The sequence below is a fragment of the Centroberyx affinis genome, unplaced genomic scaffold, assembly GCF_046629955.1.
Source record: "Centroberyx affinis isolate AG114_WGS23_722 - 3 ecotype Tasmania unplaced genomic scaffold, CSIRO-AGI_Caff_v1 ptg007571l_1, whole genome shotgun sequence".
NCBI lineage: Eukaryota > Metazoa > Chordata > Actinopteri > Beryciformes > Berycidae > Centroberyx > Centroberyx affinis.
In genome coordinates, this window is record NW_027283817.1 from 257 (window position 1) to 17,561 (window position 17,305).

The following is a 17,305-nucleotide window of genomic DNA, read 5'->3' on the forward strand; positions in this document are numbered from 1 at the left end:
TCTCTGCCTAAGGCAGACGAGAATTTATCCTCACCATCCACAGATGGATGAGAATAAATGACAGATCAGATTCAGAGGGTCGGCCTCCTGTATTTCCTTGGCTTTGTAAGGTTTCAAGTGTGTTTCCACTCCCCGAATTGTAGAAAATCCTCTGTTCAAACTGCGTTTTTTCTCTCTCTTTCTCTCTATCTCTCTCCTCTCTCTCTCTCTCTCTCTCTCGCTCTCTCTCTCTCTCTCTCTCGCTCTCTCTCTCTCTCTCTCTCTCTCTCTCTCTCTCCGCACAGCGATCAACCTGCTGGGTTTGACGTGGCAGCTGAAACCATCCGATGGCCCCGTATTGAACAACGGACTGGGAGCTGGCCTGCCTGTCAACAGTGATGTGGCCACGCTGCCCTCTGGAGGCAGAGGTAAGAGCTACATCACGCGCTCTCGTCAAGGCGACCCCTAACCATCCACCCAAAAAATCCACATATATAACAGTGGGCACTTAGCAGGGCAGAAATAATCTCTGGAAGTCATTAACGCAGATTGTCAAATTTAAGGCCGTTAAATGCTGCTTGTGTCCACAGAACGTACCGAAGCGATCCAAAAACATATTTTTTCCATGGTCACACAAACAGGGGATGAACAAGCACACATTAACTAAAATATTATAATTCATGATAGCATCCTAGCTGTGCTGTCAGTAGGTACTGTATAACCACTGCACTGAGTTGTGTCGAGCCAGGTTTATCATCTTAAGTCAGCAGCGAGGTAAAACACCAACTGCAGTAGCAACCCCACCCCCCCTCCCTGCTCCTCCTCTCCTTTAAGGCCCCCATGCGGTTTTCTATCTATTCTTCTATCACTCGCCCGATCTCTCTCTAACACACACAGGCTATACTATAGGTATGTGTGGGCTGCTGCTCTGTGTCGGTGTTCTGTATTAATGAGAGGACCGTTGTGTTGTGTTCCCCAGCCGTCTGGGCCAGACGCTGCTGTTGTTCTTCTCATTGTTACTTTTATTTCCTGCATGCACACACACACACACACACACACACACACACCCACACACGCACACAGTCTTCCCCTGTCAGGGCCCCCATGCACTACTGTAGATGGCTGACCTGATTGCAGGATTCTGTTTGTGTCTGTGCGCTTCTGCCTGTGTGTGTTTCTGTGTCTCTCTCTGTGTGTGTGTGTGTGTGTGTGTGTGCACTCGCCTGTCTTTGTGTCTACATAGAAAGCCCTGCAGTTCTATCAGCTCACTGTCTGCCCACTCTCATTTTAGCTCAGTCAACTAAGTCCACAGTCTTGTAGTTTAGGCAAAGGCATGACTTTGCTTTACTACTGTACCATATCTGGTTTCAACCGACGTCACATCTAACATCACTCATTTTCACTTAAATTGTAGAGATTTCGCATTCCATAGAGGACAAACAGGTGGCAATGCTAATGGTGCCTGCTGTCTACTATTCAATTTCAATTATTTTTTACTGCCAATGATCTCCAACAGACTGTGATGATTAACTATTGACTCTGACAATCAATGGGTGTAATTATTGATTATTCTGTTCCTGATCTCCTCGCCCCAGGTCCGTGGGCCGGCCGGAACAGCAGTGTAGACACAGGCAACGTGGAGGTCGGGAGGAGGGTGACCCAGGAAGTCCCTCCAGGAGTATTTTGGAGGTCCCTGCTCCACCTCAGCCAACCCCAATTCCTCAAATTCAACATCTCCCTGGGCAAGGACGCCCTGTTCGGGGTCTACATCCGCAAAGGCCTGCCCCCCTCACACGCACAGGTGCGCTGCAACACATAACCCTTAGCAAACATAGCTTATAGCATATTACATACATACACAGAAGCACTGCTTATACAACTAAGTGATTTATTATAAAATGCCAGAGAATTTGTCATAAAATAGTATATTGTAGAAGTATGTTCTCGCATGATGTGACATCATCAAATTAATTTACATACAAGAAAATAATTCTTAGAGTAGTTTGAAAAATTGTGAAAAGACATTTTCACAATAACACCACTTTTACTTCTTTTACTTCTATTAGAAACAGCTCAGTAAAGAACAGTACTTGATTTGTAGAATAGGGTTTTTTATGACACTATGATGAAATATAGAGCACTAAAGTGTCTCATGCCAAACTGCCTGACCTGACTTTAGCTTGTAAAAACCATGGAGTTGTGGGTACTTTGCAATGGTAAAAAAAAAAAAAAAATCTCTGCAATGTTTCCTAGAAACACAAAGAGAATGATAGACCTCAAGGATTTCTCAGTTACATTCTCCATGCTTCCCTGGTAATTTTCAGTCATATTTTCCCCCGTCTTTTAGTCTCCCTGCATATACAACTATGCTTCGTTTTTAAAGTCTAAAAATTGCAACGTTCCCCTTAAAAGCTACCATGGCACTTCATAGTTGATTCAGTGGATTTCATACCCTCTTTCTCAATTCCATTCAACTCTCTCTCTGTCTCTCTCTCTCTCTCTCTCTCTCTCTCTCTCTCTCTCTCTCTCTCTCTCTCTGTGTCTCTCTCCCCCAGTATGACTACATGGAGCGCCTCGATGGGAAGGAGAAGTGGAGCGTGGTGGAGTCTCCAAGGGAGAGGAGGAGCATCCAGACGGTGGTCCTCAACGAGGCCGTGTTTGTCCAGTACCTGGACGCCGGCGCCTGGCACCTGGCCTTCTACAACGACGGCCGGGAGAGGGAGACCGTTTCCTTCAGCACAAACATCATGGGTGAGACAGATTCAGCGTTTTCAGTGGTGGGTGGAGGGAGGGAAAGAGGCGCAGTAGGACTGGGTTAAAGGAAAGTGGGAAGGAGAGAGGGGGAGATGGGGAGAGACAGGGAGAGAAATGGAGGCCATGCCAATTGCTGCCAATGATAGTGATGGAAGAGAGACAGTACACAACACAGCTCTCAGACCTTGAACGCATGGTCACATCTTTAAGGGCTTTGTTCTGGAAGTGTTTTAGTCAAACATTTTTTTTGCAATTTGAAAACTACAGAACACTCATCATCAGAATGTACACAGTGTTGCCATTGGCAACACAACTATGGCAACATCATCAAGGAGGCCGGCATAAGCGGAGAGGTGCTATTAATATGACTCCTTTCTTCTCCGCTTAATGAGTTGAAAAAAGCACATTTGCCAATATGTAGTAGAGTAAATTGATGGTATATGTAAAAAAAAAAAAAAACAAGGTTAGCTCATTATCTCAGAGAGTTTGTATTTGTTTCCATGCTGTATGTGCAAGCCTACATGGTGTGATAGATCATAGCATTTCAAAAACCGTTCCTCTCACACACCCACAGCTAAAACCCTCCGATAGATTTTGAACCAGATCCACAACCAGATCTTAGGTGTTTCAAAATAAAACCATGTCCCAGCCCCCTAGAGCGGATGCTTTTTAGGACCCAAAACAGTTCTCAAAATAATTTAATGTTCAAGTGTGTTTGAAGCGCTATTGTGCGAGCAAGGGAGATGGATAGAAAGAGTCAAGCAGAGTGAAAGAATCCTTCACTGTCAACATCTTGTGGTGGAGCTTTCAGCGGCAGGAGTGGAGGACGGGGGAGGCGGAGGCGGAGAGGGCAGATTTAGAGTGAGTGGGGAGAGGGGGAGTTGGTGGAAGACATAATAGGAGACGAGTGGGGCAGAGCCAGTGGAGTGAAGGATGGGAGGAGGAGTTGAAGAGGGGAGTGAAAGAGAGGGTGGCATTAGGGTAAGAGGGAGAGAAGGGGCTGAGTTGCGAGGGGAAATGGCTAAGGACGTTAGAGGGAGAGAGAAGGGCATTAGAGGGAGGCGGTGTGTATGGGCTGAGTAATGCTTTGTGCAGAGAGGGGAGGCAGGAGAGTGGAAGCCAGAGAGAGAGAGAGAGGGAGACAGACATGAGGAGTGTGAAGAATACGAGAGAAACCGAAAATTCCAAAATGCCTCTGTATTATCAGCATCGCCCCCCTTCCTTCCCACCAAACTGTTCTCCTCTCATAAGTGGGTTAAGAGGCACTCAAACATGGATAGAGGACTGTAATCATGCATGCACGCATGCATGCACACACAGAAAACTCAAATCTGCCCAGTTACACACCCCCAAACACACCTGGATGAAGTATTAATGATCCTGGTGGGCCAGAGTGGGGAGTAAACAAACAAAATGGGAGGGGAAAAACAAGGAAAAGAGTACCAGAATAACAAGGAAAAGAGTACCAGAATATAGAGAAGAGTGAAGGAGAACGAGGAGCAGGAGGGTTGGAGAATGTTGGTGTTAAGCACAGGAATATCTATGATGCAGTGTAAAAACAAGTGGTGGATGGGTAATGGAGAGTGTCTGGAGGAATTACTGATATAACGATGCACGCCAGAATTCAAAATATATTCTCCACTCTCCATTCAAAGGAGAAGCATGGCGCATTGGGGTGGGGTGTGTGTGCTTTTGATGTCAGCAAGAGACTGTAAGAGCTTTGACTCGGTTTGTAGTGTTTTTAAGAACGAACAGTGCCAATGATTTAATCGAACACTTTGAAGCTTACCATCAAACTCTCTCTCTCTCTCTGTCTCTCTCTCTCTCTCTCTCACTCACTCACTCACTCACTCACTCTGTCTTCACAGACTCAGTGCAAGAGTGCCCGCGCAATTGCCATGGCAACGGAGAGTGTAATTCTGGCGTGTGCCATTGCTTCCCAGGGTTCCACGGCATGGACTGCTCCAAAGGTATTAAATGCCGTCAAATGTGTTTCTTCTATCAGAAAGCCTGAGCCGCAAGAGCCACAACCATCTCAACCATATACTGTGACAAGTAGGCCTATTTCATGTTCAGCTCCGTGCAATATGAAGCGCAGAAGCCGGAGAGCGTCAGGAGCGTTAAGATGGCGCATGGCCTAAGGTGGAGTGGAGACAAGCTGGCTGATGATGAATGGCAGCTCCCCAAGCCAACCTCTCCCCGGCTCTGTGCTCACCTGGGATAGACAGCTGTGATGAATAGTTTAGTTACCTCTGCCTGTAATTACTCTTCATGTCATCACCACTCTCCAGCCCTTAACCACTCTATCCACCCTCCAACTGGGTGCAGTGGCGGTGGGGTTATGGTGTGTGTGTGTGTGTGTGTGTGTGTGTGGGAGGGGAGTGAGGGGGGAGTTGAGCGTGTGTGTGTGTGCAGACGTGCGAGTGTGTGTCCATGCGTGGGTGGGTGGGTGGGTAGTGTGGCTGTGCACTGTTTTGACAGTCTCTAAAAAGACCGCTAATTGTTTTCTGCACAAGCTTTAATCGTTCTCTCTCTCTCTCTCTTCCGCTCTCTCTCTCTCCCTCCCTCCCTACAGCGGCGTGCCCGGTGCTGTGCAGCGGGAACGGCCAGTACGACAAGGGCTCCTGCATCTGCTACAGTGGCTGGAAGGGACCCGAGTGCGACGTCCCTGTCACCCAGTGCATCGACCCACTCTGCAGCGGCCATGGCACCTGCACCGACGGCAACTGTGTGTGCTCCGTCGGCTACAAAGGACAGAACTGCGCTGAGGGTGAGGAGGGGCAGAGTGAGGCTCGATGGTGCGCCGCGGTGCAGTCGAGGATGTGTGATGCTTTTTCGCTAATGCGCCTCAGTGGTTTTTGTCAGCGTGTGCATCTGTATGTGTGTGTTTTGGTGTGTGGGAGTCATTATTTGGAAAGAAAGATAAATCTAACAAGCACATGACGAGCACACACACACACTTGCTGCACCTCCACTAACCTGCTACACACACACACACACACACATACACACCACTAACTCTTGCTAGACAGCTCATCATAACATAATCTTACCCTGAGTGAGCGTCCGTTCCCTCCATATATACAGATGAAGTATGATACCGCAGCCAAATACATCAGAGATTTTATTAAGGGATGAAATCGCTTCTATTGATCCCTGTTAAGAAGGATCAGCCTGTCACATTCTCACTAGTCAGAAAAAGAGAGAGCGAGAGAGCAAGTGAGAGAGAAAGAGGGATGAGAGATGGAGGGGGGGGGGGGAGAGTCAGGGTGGAGGAGAGAAGTGAATATGTATGGAGAGAAAGGGAATTGGAAAAAGAGAGCGAAAAGAGAGTTAAGAGAGACAGAGTGCCAAGGGTGAAGAGAGAGAGAGAGGGAAACAAAGACAAAGGGAAGAAAGAAGTAGAGTGACAGATAGAAGAAGCCGAGACACAGAGGGCCAGAGAACAAGGTCAGCATTTTCTCCTCCTCTTCATTTTTTTTCTCTCCTTCTCCCTCTCATCCAATTTTTTTTCCCTCTCCTCTGGTCTCAAATCTGATATTCATCACAGCAGAGTCCCTCAAACAATTTACCTGGAGTGCCAGCGACATGAAAATCGATAGCTGTGATCCGCCGTTTCTGCCAGGCAAACAGAAATGGAGGGCCGAGGTTATGTGTGAGTGTGTGCGTTAATGAATATCCGTGTGTGTGTGTATGTGTGTGTGAAGGGGTGCGGTGGGGTCAATCATGCCGGAGGAGGAGGGGTGAAAGAGGTGTCAGACAAAGAGGACGAGGCAGCGAGAGACAAAGTGGGAGCGACTGGGGAGAGGACAGGGCAATGAGGAGGGCTGGAGGAGGGGTGGGTGGGCATTTTGCCAGGAGGGGGTAATTTGTCAAATTGGTTTTCACTCACTACTTGGACTCAGAGCTGCCTGTCAACCTGGCAGACTGACAGTGTCACATTCTCCCCCATGTATTAGCACATACACTCATACACACACACACGGTCACGCACACACCTACGCACACACGGACAAACGCTTACATACACCCACTGCTCTCTTAGAGTGGAACACATTGACTGTTACGCCCCAATTACAGACTCAGCTATTCATTATTGTGTTTTTTAATTGCCTCAGTAACATGTCTCATTATTTTCATTATTTCGTTATCTTTTTTGTGTATGCGAACAAAGAATGAAAATATGCCTTCTGTCACTTCTCTGTCTTTACAACGAGCTCATAATGTTTAACCTTTGTTTTAACTTCAGTTGTGATGATGCATTTTCTTGCTTTTATGAGTTGTTTTTCATTTTTGCATCCCAGCGTCTATCCATCACAGTTAGGCAAGTTTTTCATCTTTGTATCTCTGTTTGTGCCTGTTATGTAGTGGATTGCCTGGACCCGACGTGTTCCAACAATGGCATCTGTGTGAATGGAGAGTGCCACTGTAAGCCAGGCTGGGGAGGGCCTCACTGTGAGCTGCCCAGGGCCCAGTGCCCAGACCAGTGCCATGGCCACGGGGCCTTCATACCCGACACTGGCCTGTGTAGCTGTGACCCCAATTGGATGGGACCCGACTGCTCCATGGGTAGGTACTGCTTTACACTATTGCCACAGCTAGGAAACCAGTGATACATGGCATCAAATGGAGTAAAAAACAAGTTGGATATTTGCTTTGAAATGTAGTAGACTTTTCCTTACAAGGGAAATATTCAACTTGCACAGTTCTCTATCTCTGTATAATAAAGCCATTGTAGGAGAGACGGCAGCCAGCCCAGGAATGCTTCCCATCCCAGACTCACAGAGAGCTCCAGCATTTGTTAAGAGAGAAACAATGCTTATCTTTAATAAAGACAACATTTTTCCACACTGCAGGATCCCTCAGCAAGTGTATATCAAAAGGATCTGACACACACAAAAAAATCAGTTTTTGTGTTACATCCGTACATATCACATTCCCTGCACACCGGGGGTCTGGAGCACATGAATGGAATCATCACATCTCACCACATGCACCGTCGCTGCCTGCAATGTCTAGGCCTCTGCACAATGACTGTAATGGAGGCTCAGCAAATAAGCCTCTGTTTCCTCACAAAGCACCAAAATCACTGACTTTAATTGGGGGTTCTTAGTGGGGAATCGTATTTAGTGTAACATGTGTTTGATTATTTTGCAGCATTTGGAACTTGCCTTTTTATGTCGGTGTAATTATCTTGCCTGCTTTTCTCTCCGCATTGTCATGTTTGGTGTCTAACAATTCAGGCATTTATTTTTAATTTAAAGAAATGTGTTGCTGATAATGATAGAACTGTGAAACACATGACAAAAAAGTTTTGAGTTTTGAGTCCAGACATGATGTGTGTGTCCCAAATCTTTCTGGCTTTCTTCAGAGGTGTGTTCAGTTGACTGTGGAACCCATGGGGTGTGTATGGGTGGAGCGTGTCGCTGTGAGGAGGGCTGGACCGGTGCAGGCTGTGACCAGCGTGTGTGTAACCCGCTGTGCATCAAACATGGAACCTGCAAGGATGGAAAGTGCCAGTGTCACCAGGGCTGGAATGGAGAGCATTGCACCATCGGTAAGTGCTTGTGTGTGTGTGCGTGTGTGTGTGTGTGTGTGTGTGTGCGCGTGTGTGCGTGCATGTGCGGGTGGTGTTTGTGTTTGGTGTGTGTGGGTGTGCACCGAAACACCAGCACCCAATCAGACTAAACCAGCAGCTCTTTTCCACTTTGTTAAAGGAATTTGGAAAAGAGAAGTGGAGGCAAAGGGAAAACATTAGGGAACTGAAGTAGGGGGCTGACGTAGGAGGTGGGCGAACAGAGAGGAGAGGTGCAAACTTCTGAGAAGTGGGGGTGGGAGGGTTACAAAAGAACAGGATTTAGTCGTTTTTAGGTTGCCTCTCAACTGCAGACCCCAGGAGTCTTAGTTTCTATGGCCTTTGAAACACTAAAGTTACATGATGAAAGATAAAACTCTTCACCTCAGTGTGATCAAAAAATATCTATTTCACATTGTTTGTGTGTGTGCGTGCACACATGTGTGTTAGTGTGTGTGTGTGTGTGTGTGTGTGTGTGTGTGTGTGTGTGTGTGTGTGTGTGTATGTGCATTTTTGTGTCAGTCAATCACTGTCTCTCATATTGACATCACTGTCAGTGTGGATGGATGAATGCCACATTCGTTTGATTTACCCATAGTGCTTTGAGACACAAAGTCTCATTTCCCTGTCACCATCAGCACTGTGATTGCAATCTGACACATACACACACAAACAAACACAAAGACACACACATATACACACACGCACACGCACGCACGCACGCACACACAGGGGAATAACAGTTTATGATCTCCCCGTTTCCCCCATCAGAAACTAGGGCAGCTTTGACTGCAGCATCAGCCTGAGATGAAAGAGTTGTCAGGCCTCAGCTTGGCGCAAAGCACACTTCACTAGCACCAGACACTCTCAGTCTTAGCTTATCTCAGCTTGCCTGTTGTTCATTCCAGCTCTGCATGATGTTGCTTGCATTTATAAAAAAAAAAACCCTCTCCACATCTCTTACCTTTTGCACGTTTTCTCCCACTGCAGACCATGGGAGCATGGTTGACAAAGCAGGTACCGTATCTGACTCTGTGGTTTGTTTTATAGCCTGTGGTGGTAGAAGCTAGCTGCTGCATCTGTGGGTTTTGGCCTGGCTTGGCTCTGTAGAATCTGTGGTGCTATCTGTCCGTAGATGAGGGGGCCAGTCTCAATGATAACTCCCTATATGTAGCGCACTCACATTTATAGCGGTGCACTACACCAGGGGTTAGCTGTCATTGAGCCTAGATGTTGTGGGGTACCATAGAGCCTAGTGTGGTATCAGCAGTGTTGAGGGGCTGTGCTGTGAACGTGTGGATGTGCATGCGTGTGAGCGTGTGATACTCTCTGTATTCCTAATGTGGATTTTAAACACAAAAATAACTCTGCTCAGGTATTCTGCTCATGTATTGCGTGAACACAGCTGCTCCACACGAGAAAAAAAATTATGAAAGCTATAAAAACTTTTGAGGTAATTGGTGAATTTCATAGGCCACTGATGCAAGGCCTTAATGTGGTGTCAAAATACAGAGCTGTTGAGTGTGTGTTTACATTTGGGTATTTGTGGCAACAGTCGTGGCCATGGTAGAGTGGCTAATAAATTCATTTTGTGTGCCTGTGTTCATGTGTGTGTGTGTCTGTATGTGCCCATGTGTGCTTGTGTGCATGTGACTCAGAGAGCATATTAATTCCAGATTTTTCTATCTTTTCATCAAAACCATCCCCACCCACTGTGGCAAAGAAAAACAACTTAACAGTTTAGTCAGATCACACGACGATAAACGGATTCATAGCTCAGGTTAAGACATTGATGCAAACAGAGAAGGGTGCAGGTCTAGGGTGAGTTGTCTCCCACACACAGCAAGAATGCTTAATAGATAGCCCTGCAGCTGAACTTTTGTCGGGTTACACAGAGCGGTGCAGATTGCCTGACAGTACAGGTCCCTAGAGCACCGTTGAGAGTGTCCTCTCACCCTCTAAGCTTAATGGATTAGCTCTCATTGTTTTATGAAGAGCCAGCCCAGAGAAAAGGTAAACCGTAAGGTTAAGGAGGAAGAAGGAGAGAGAGGTAGAGAGAGAGAGCAGAGGAACAGATGGAGAGAAAGAGAGACATAGAGAAAGAGAGGTCAAAGAACATGTGGAGAGAAGCAATCATCGTAATTTTTAAGGTAGCTTCTTAACAATAGAGGGAGTGGATGAAGGGAGGTTTATGTGGGGAATTGTTACATAGTGCAGCGTTATCTGCTCCATCCATAAGCAGTAGTCTTGGATTTATGGCTCTGACCTTTACTTTATGACCTTTAGAGCAGACAGGGTTGCATGCTGGGGGAACGGCTGAACTTTTTTAGTACAATATCTTGACTTTGTTTCTTTTTTTTACTTTGTTCTCGTTCTTTCTGTCTCACTGTCTCTCTCTGTCTCTCCCTCTGCCTTTCTCTCTCTCTCTCTTTCTCTCTCTCTCTGTCTCTCTCCCCCTCTCTCTCTCTGTCTCTCTCTGTCTCTCTTTCTCTCTCTCCCTCTCTCTCTGAGTCTCTTACATAGAATCTTTCTCTAACCAGACACACGCCAACCCCCACACACACACCACACACCACACACCCCATACGAGAGTATGTGTGCTGACCCATAACCCAAGGCAATTTCTTCTCCTTTTTAAGGGGATTTCATCAGAGTCCAACTACATTAGTGGGGAGGGTGGACTTAATAGTTTCTGAAATCCCACTTTATTCTAGTTAGTATGAGGGGGTATCGACTGGGCCCTGGCATTAAAGAGAGAGGAGCCTCGTGCCGGCCTGCCCAGGCAAGCCGATCAATGCCCACTATGGATTGTCCTGTCCAGGCGCTTCATAAGTATTTGGCTGCTTTAAATGGCAACTCCATTTAACAGGCAATCACTGCTAACTGCCTTTGTTCCCCGAGCTCAATACTTGGGGACAATCTATTCCAGCCTGACTGTTAATACAGCGTCATGAGCAGTCCCCTGATGCAGAAAATGGTATTAATTAAAGATAAAAAACCTTTGATTTGATTCCTCTTGTTGAGCTGAAAAACGTGGTTAAACATCCCTCCCTCCCCTCCTCCTCCTCCTCCTCCTCCACCGTTCCCTTTCCTTCCCCCTCATCTTGGTAGTTCAAATGAGAAGGCACTCTGTCTCTCTGAAAGTCCTTTGTTGACTTTCCTTCGTCGCCCTGTGGTTGTGCCATATGATAAAATGCCAATCGGGGTGAAATGCCTGTTAATTTAGCCGCTGCCTCGGTTGAGATTGCACTATTTGTATTCATAATGCAGGGCTTTATTGATGCGGCGATTTGTTAGAGGGCAAAATCCTACAGTGCAACTTGAGTGAAAATATGTTCATTAATCTACTGAGCAGGACTCAATGAAAAGCATTTCATATTCATAATCTCTGACTGGGTTATTTTGTCCTTCTCACTCTATGTCGGCACACCACCACTGAGTGGGAAATGTCAGGTCACATCTCTAGGGTGCATCTTACTGGGTGCGACTGTGTGTGTGTGTCTTTGTGTGTGTGTGTGTGTGTATGTGTGTATGTTTTTGAGTAAGTGCCTTCGCGTGCGTGTGTGTATTTTGAGAGTTTGTGCATGCGCGTATTGTTTTATCAGTCAACCCTGTCTTTGCCTCCATCTCCCGTGGGTAGACTTAAGAGTGTCGCATCTCGCTCTCTCATTTATTGAAGAGGAAATCATTGTGACAAGTTTGTTTTGGGCTCTTTGTGCTGCTGGAGAAAACACTGTCATTGTGTGTCATCATGGCTTTTTCCTCTCCCTGATAGATTAGTGTGGCAAACACACAGTCTTGTATTAGAGAGAGCTAGCAGGGTGCAATTTAGAGCATCACAAAAGAAAGTTTAGTGGCAAGTTAGGTGGTAAAGGACTTTTGGACAACATTTTGAAATAGTGTTGATTGGGAAATAGTGTCAGCATGGATGTGAACTGGCAAACTGGAATAACAGTGGAATAAGTTTAAATTCTTTATAACATTACAAGCAGCCAAATGCAATGCACAGTTCAAAGCCACAGTGAAGTGTAACAAATGTACTGTTGCTTTAACAAAATTATGCTGTCTCCTATGACTGAAAAATTACTTAACTTGCCTCAAAATGTTGTCCATGTTTGATTGCCTTAAAGTCACTCTTGGGTTAAGGTGGCTTTGCTATGCGCGTTAGAGACGAACCTGGTTTCAGGGCCTTAGATCCTGGTAGGGCTTTTTGCATAAGCCGAATGAAGGTTTATGAGTTTATAGACTTCCACCACGCACACACATACACACACACACACACACACACACGTGTACACACACACACACACTCACACACTCACACTCAGTCGAACATAATTTCATTCTCTCATGAGACAGCATTACTCTCAGGCCATCAGAATCCCATTACCTACACTGAATCATAAGTAAGAGAGAGAGTGCGAGAGAGAGAGAGAGAGAGAGAGAGAGAGTGAGAGAGAGAGAGTGAGAGAGAGAGAGAGAGTGATGATCGGGTGGGGCTCTATCAAGTAAGTGAATCAAGTAATCTATCCACCTCTGTCCACACATACGCTCACATTAGCAGCTATCCCAATGGTATAGAGACATACAGATGGGAAAGTGTAGATGAAAATTGACCTTCAGAATTAAATTGATTCTTGAACAATCAATACTTACAGTATGCTACCATGTGGTTATTAAATTGAGTGAGACTCATTGGTCTATAGTAAGTGTATGAGCGTGTGTGTGTGTGAGTGTGTGTGTTCATCTGTATGTCACTGATGATAAAACAAACAAGCATCACCCTGCCTTTCTCCCTTCATTCCTGCCTTTTTCCATCATCTCCTTCCTTCCTTCCTTCTCACCTCCCTCTCCTCTCCTCTCTCCTCCTCTCTTCTCCCTCTGTCCTCTCTTCTCAGACGGCTGTCCTAACCTGTGTAATGGGAACGGCCAGTGCACCATGGGACAGCAGAGTTGGCACTGTGAATGCCAGACAGGCTGGAGGGGCCCTGGCTGCAGTGTTGCCATGGAGACCTCCTGCGCTGACAACAAGGACAATGAAGGAGGTGAATGGGGGGAGGAGTAGACATTATGGGATAGGGCTCTTGTAAGAAGAGCCCTACTTAAGAAAAAAAAAAAAAGCTGGTGAAAGGAAGAAAGAAGGAGGGGAGGCAGGAAGGAAGGAAGGCAGGAAGGAGCCAAAGAAAAGGAAGAAAATGAAGTAAAAGTATTAGGAATAAGATAGAGCTCTTATGAGAAGAGCCCTATCTTGCTGGAGAAAGAGAGAAAGAAAGAAAGAAACCAAGAAAGAAACAAAGATAGGAGAAAATCAAAATATTGAATCTAGTAAAGGAAGATAGTAATAACTTCTTCTCTATATTCTTTCCTCCTCTAACACCACCACCTCGTCGCTCCCTCTCTCCTTCCTCTCTCAGACGGACTGACCGACTGCATGGACCCAGACTGCTGCATCCAGAGTCCCTGTCAGAACAGCCCTCTGTGTCGGGGGTCCCGGGACCCTCTCCTGGTCATCCAGCAGAGCCCGCTGGCCCAGCCCCGCGTCCGCTCCTTCTACGACCGCGTCAAGATGCTTGTAGGGCGGGACAGCACGCACATCATCCCCGGGGAAAACCCGTTCAACTCCAGGTAAGGGAGGAAGATGCATACACACCGACAAACATAGGTATACACACACATGCTATGAAGTACCACGCCACCGCTAATATCCTAGAGAACCAGTAACTTCAAGGCCTACCTAGCGTCAGACCAAGACTTGTGAGAACTCGAAGAATTTACATAGACTTACAGTGGAGACACATATGGGAAGGGACCACTGCCACAAGTTTAAAGTTTAAAGCTTGGTTTTGAAAAGCTGTTTTACCAAGGAAGGTTATAAAATCTAAAATTACATAATACAAAAATGCAGTTGTGTTCGCATTTCGTCAGCCATTTTTGTTGTACCTTTGACTGATTGATAGGATGTTTTTGGAATTAGAAAGACATTTTTTTTTTTTTTTTCAAGTGTGCAAAACATTCTTATGACCACAGAACCTCAAACACAAGTACAAATTAATTCCCTCTAAAATTCACAACTGAGCTTCAAGCTTTCAAAACTAAGTTTCAAGCTTTCAACATCGACTGTGGTCTGTCTCCATAGAATCAGATTTTAGGCACAGTGTAGTGTAGGTGTAATATTGCCTAAATGTCTTTCATTTAGGTGTAGAGTACATGTTGCATTCATGCATTACGTATTGGAGGATATCATCACTTTGATAGTTATCTCCTTATAAATGTCTGACGTCTGTGTAAATGCCTGCCTTGAAAAATATCCTAGCTCCAGGCTCAATAACAGAATTGTCAATTACACTTCAGAATGGTTCGCAGAGCTTGCCAAGACCCAAAGAAAAGTTTCCAGTCCGAGCCAAGGTTCTCCATTTGTGTACGCCGTTTGGAGCGGATGCGGCGTAAAGCACTGTCCATGGTGCTGAATCCTGTCCGCAGGCCGTTACATGTTCAGACGTCAGATGTTTCTAGGAAGATAACTTATCAAAGTGGTGATAGCTTGAAATGCGTAATCGCATGAATGTATTTCAAGTGTAGGGCAGACACTCCTGCAGGCACTGGTTCTCTGGGATAATGGAGGAAATGCAACTTCATACACGCAGGACCTCACATGCACACACACGTACAGACGCATGCACGCACCCACACACACACACACACACATATCTTTGCTTTGACATGGTTTGTTTACATGATTGAAGTGAGCTAATCTAGATGGTGGAGTTGCTAATTATTTCTAATTAATGAGCAATAAATGAATGGACAAATTGGATGATTGAAAGATGGAGTGATTAATCAAATCAGATGATGGATGGTTGAAAAGATCAAGTTGATAGATTGACAGTGACACATTGACACGTGGTGTGACATTGTGGCAGACTGTGACTGAGTGTCCCCTGACTGGAAAATATTGTATCATCATCATTCTATTCTCTGGAACATATTCCAACTGGACAAATTCTCTCTCGTCTTGTTCTCATTCTTTCTGTCTCTCTCTCTCTCTCTCTCTCTCTCTCTCTCTCCCTCCCTCCCTCCCTCTCTCTCTATCTATCTATACATCTATCTCTACACCACCTCTCTGTCACTCTCTCTCTCCTCCTTCAGCTTGGCATCTCTTATCAGAGGTCAGGTGTTGACTACAGATGGAACCCCTCTGGTGGGGGTGAATGTGTCCTTTGTCAACTACCCCCACTACGGATACACGCTGACACGGCAGGATGGGACGTACGTACACAAGCTACCCAGCACTCCTTGCTTGAAATTACCTCACTACATACACTGTGTTATTAGATCAGATTAGATTACATTAGATCACATTACATTAAATGACATTAGTTTAGATTAGATTAGATTCGACTTTAATGATCCCATGGGGAAACTAGGCCGTTGCAGCTGCAAATAATAGGATACAGCAAAGACAAAATAGGATTTCAATTAAGAGCCAGAACAAATGAGTTAATCAAGCATAACACAACCAGAAATTACAAAACTAGAACCTATTAAGTGAAAGTATATGAATGAAAAATAATAAATTTACAGCATATATGCAGGGTGTGCAAAATATTAAAATATGAAAATACAGTTCATGCAAAGTGAAAATAAATGAAAACATATAATGTACATGCAATATACAACATGAGAAAATGTTATAGCATATGTTTTATAGCATAAATATAGAATGTGCAAAATGTGTGTTGTATTCACATTATCAGGTCTACAGAAGTCCATACAAATGTATAGAAAAGGTGTCTAGATGTGCAGTCATGCATTGAAAAAAACTGAAAAACATTATGATACAGTAATATCATAATGTTGTAATATTTCACTTCAAGTAACTCAGTGATTCAGTCTATATCAGTCCAAATAGCAGTCTATCCCCCACTGCTCCCTCCATCTGCACCTCACACCCATCCTCCTCCTGTAAACCTCTCCAGGTTTGACCTGATAGCCAACGGCGGCGCGTCGCTCACCCTGCGGTTCGAGCGCGCTCCCTTCCTGAGCCAGGAGCGCACCGTGTGGCTGCCCTGGAGCCAGTTTTATGCTATGGACACCCTGGTGCTGAAGACCGAGGAGAACACGATCCCTGGCTGCGACCTGAGCGGCTTCGTCAGGCCTGACCCTCTGGTGGTTGCCTCCCCTCTCTCCTCCTTCTTCAGCTCCAAGCCAGGGGAGAAACCCATCATACCGGAGACACAGGTGCTGTACCACTGACCTCTGGCAGCAGGTTAATCTCCCCTCTGGTTTCCTCCCTTTCTTCCCCCTTTCCTGCGTGCCTGGCTGCCTTTCTGCTTCCTTTTTCCTTCCTGTCTTACCATTCCCCAGTCTATCTTTCTTTCTTTCATTGTTTTTTTCCTCTATGTTTGTCCTTCAGCCCTCAGTGGAACCGTGACCCCCATTACCCTCTCTCTCTAATCCCCCCCTAATCCCTCTCTCCTCTCATCTCTTCTCTTTGTCTTCCAGGTGCTGCATGAGCAGATCGAGGTGCCGGGCACAAGTCTGAAACTGTGCTACCTAAGCTCCAGGACGCAGGGTTACCGCTCCCTGCTCAAGGTGACCATGACCCCAGCCGTGGTGTCCATGGGCCTGCTGAAAGTTCACCTGATGGTGGCAGTGGAGGGGCATCTCTTCCAGAAGTGGTTCCATGCCTCACCCAACTTGGCCTACACCTACATCTGGGACAAGACCGACGCATATGGCCAGAGGGTCTACGGGCTTTCTGAGGCTGTTGGTGAGTTGAAGGGCTGGAAGGGAAGCTGTGGTGTTAGGCTGAAGGTGTAGGCTTTTTTCCAGCGCTGCACTCACTGACTGGATTAGAAACTTTACCAGTAGGGGAACAATGACAGAGGGACAGAGTGTTAATTAGGGATCTTGAAGAAGGAGGATAATAAACTGCATACCCCCACTCTATGGTACAGTACAGCCACAGCTAAGTGCTTTTTTTCATGTGTCTACTTT

General features: G+C 45.9%; 1 protein-coding gene across 1 annotated transcript in view; it reads left to right on the forward strand.

Moving 5' to 3' along the window:
* Window positions 1–238: 238 nt before the first annotated feature.
* Window positions 239–17,305, forward strand: part of LOC139639696 (teneurin-2-like) — a gene marked incomplete at its 5' end in the record, with an annotated part of 31,357 nt that continues 14,290 nt past the window's right edge. The window contains 13 exons of the mRNA XM_071513843.1: window positions 239–407; window positions 1,575–1,780; window positions 2,535–2,730; window positions 4,602–4,703; window positions 5,309–5,503; window positions 7,102–7,302; window positions 8,105–8,290; window positions 9,299–9,325; window positions 13,207–13,353; window positions 13,723–13,933; window positions 15,455–15,574; window positions 16,285–16,546; window positions 16,811–17,078. Of these exons, the coding sequence (XP_071369944.1) occupies window positions 239–407; window positions 1,575–1,780; window positions 2,535–2,730; window positions 4,602–4,703; window positions 5,309–5,503; window positions 7,102–7,302; window positions 8,105–8,290; window positions 9,299–9,325; window positions 13,207–13,353; window positions 13,723–13,933; window positions 15,455–15,574; window positions 16,285–16,546; window positions 16,811–17,078 (2,290 nt within the window). The remainder of the gene's footprint in view (window positions 408–1,574; window positions 1,781–2,534; window positions 2,731–4,601; window positions 4,704–5,308; window positions 5,504–7,101; window positions 7,303–8,104; window positions 8,291–9,298; window positions 9,326–13,206; window positions 13,354–13,722; window positions 13,934–15,454; window positions 15,575–16,284; window positions 16,547–16,810; window positions 17,079–17,305) is intronic.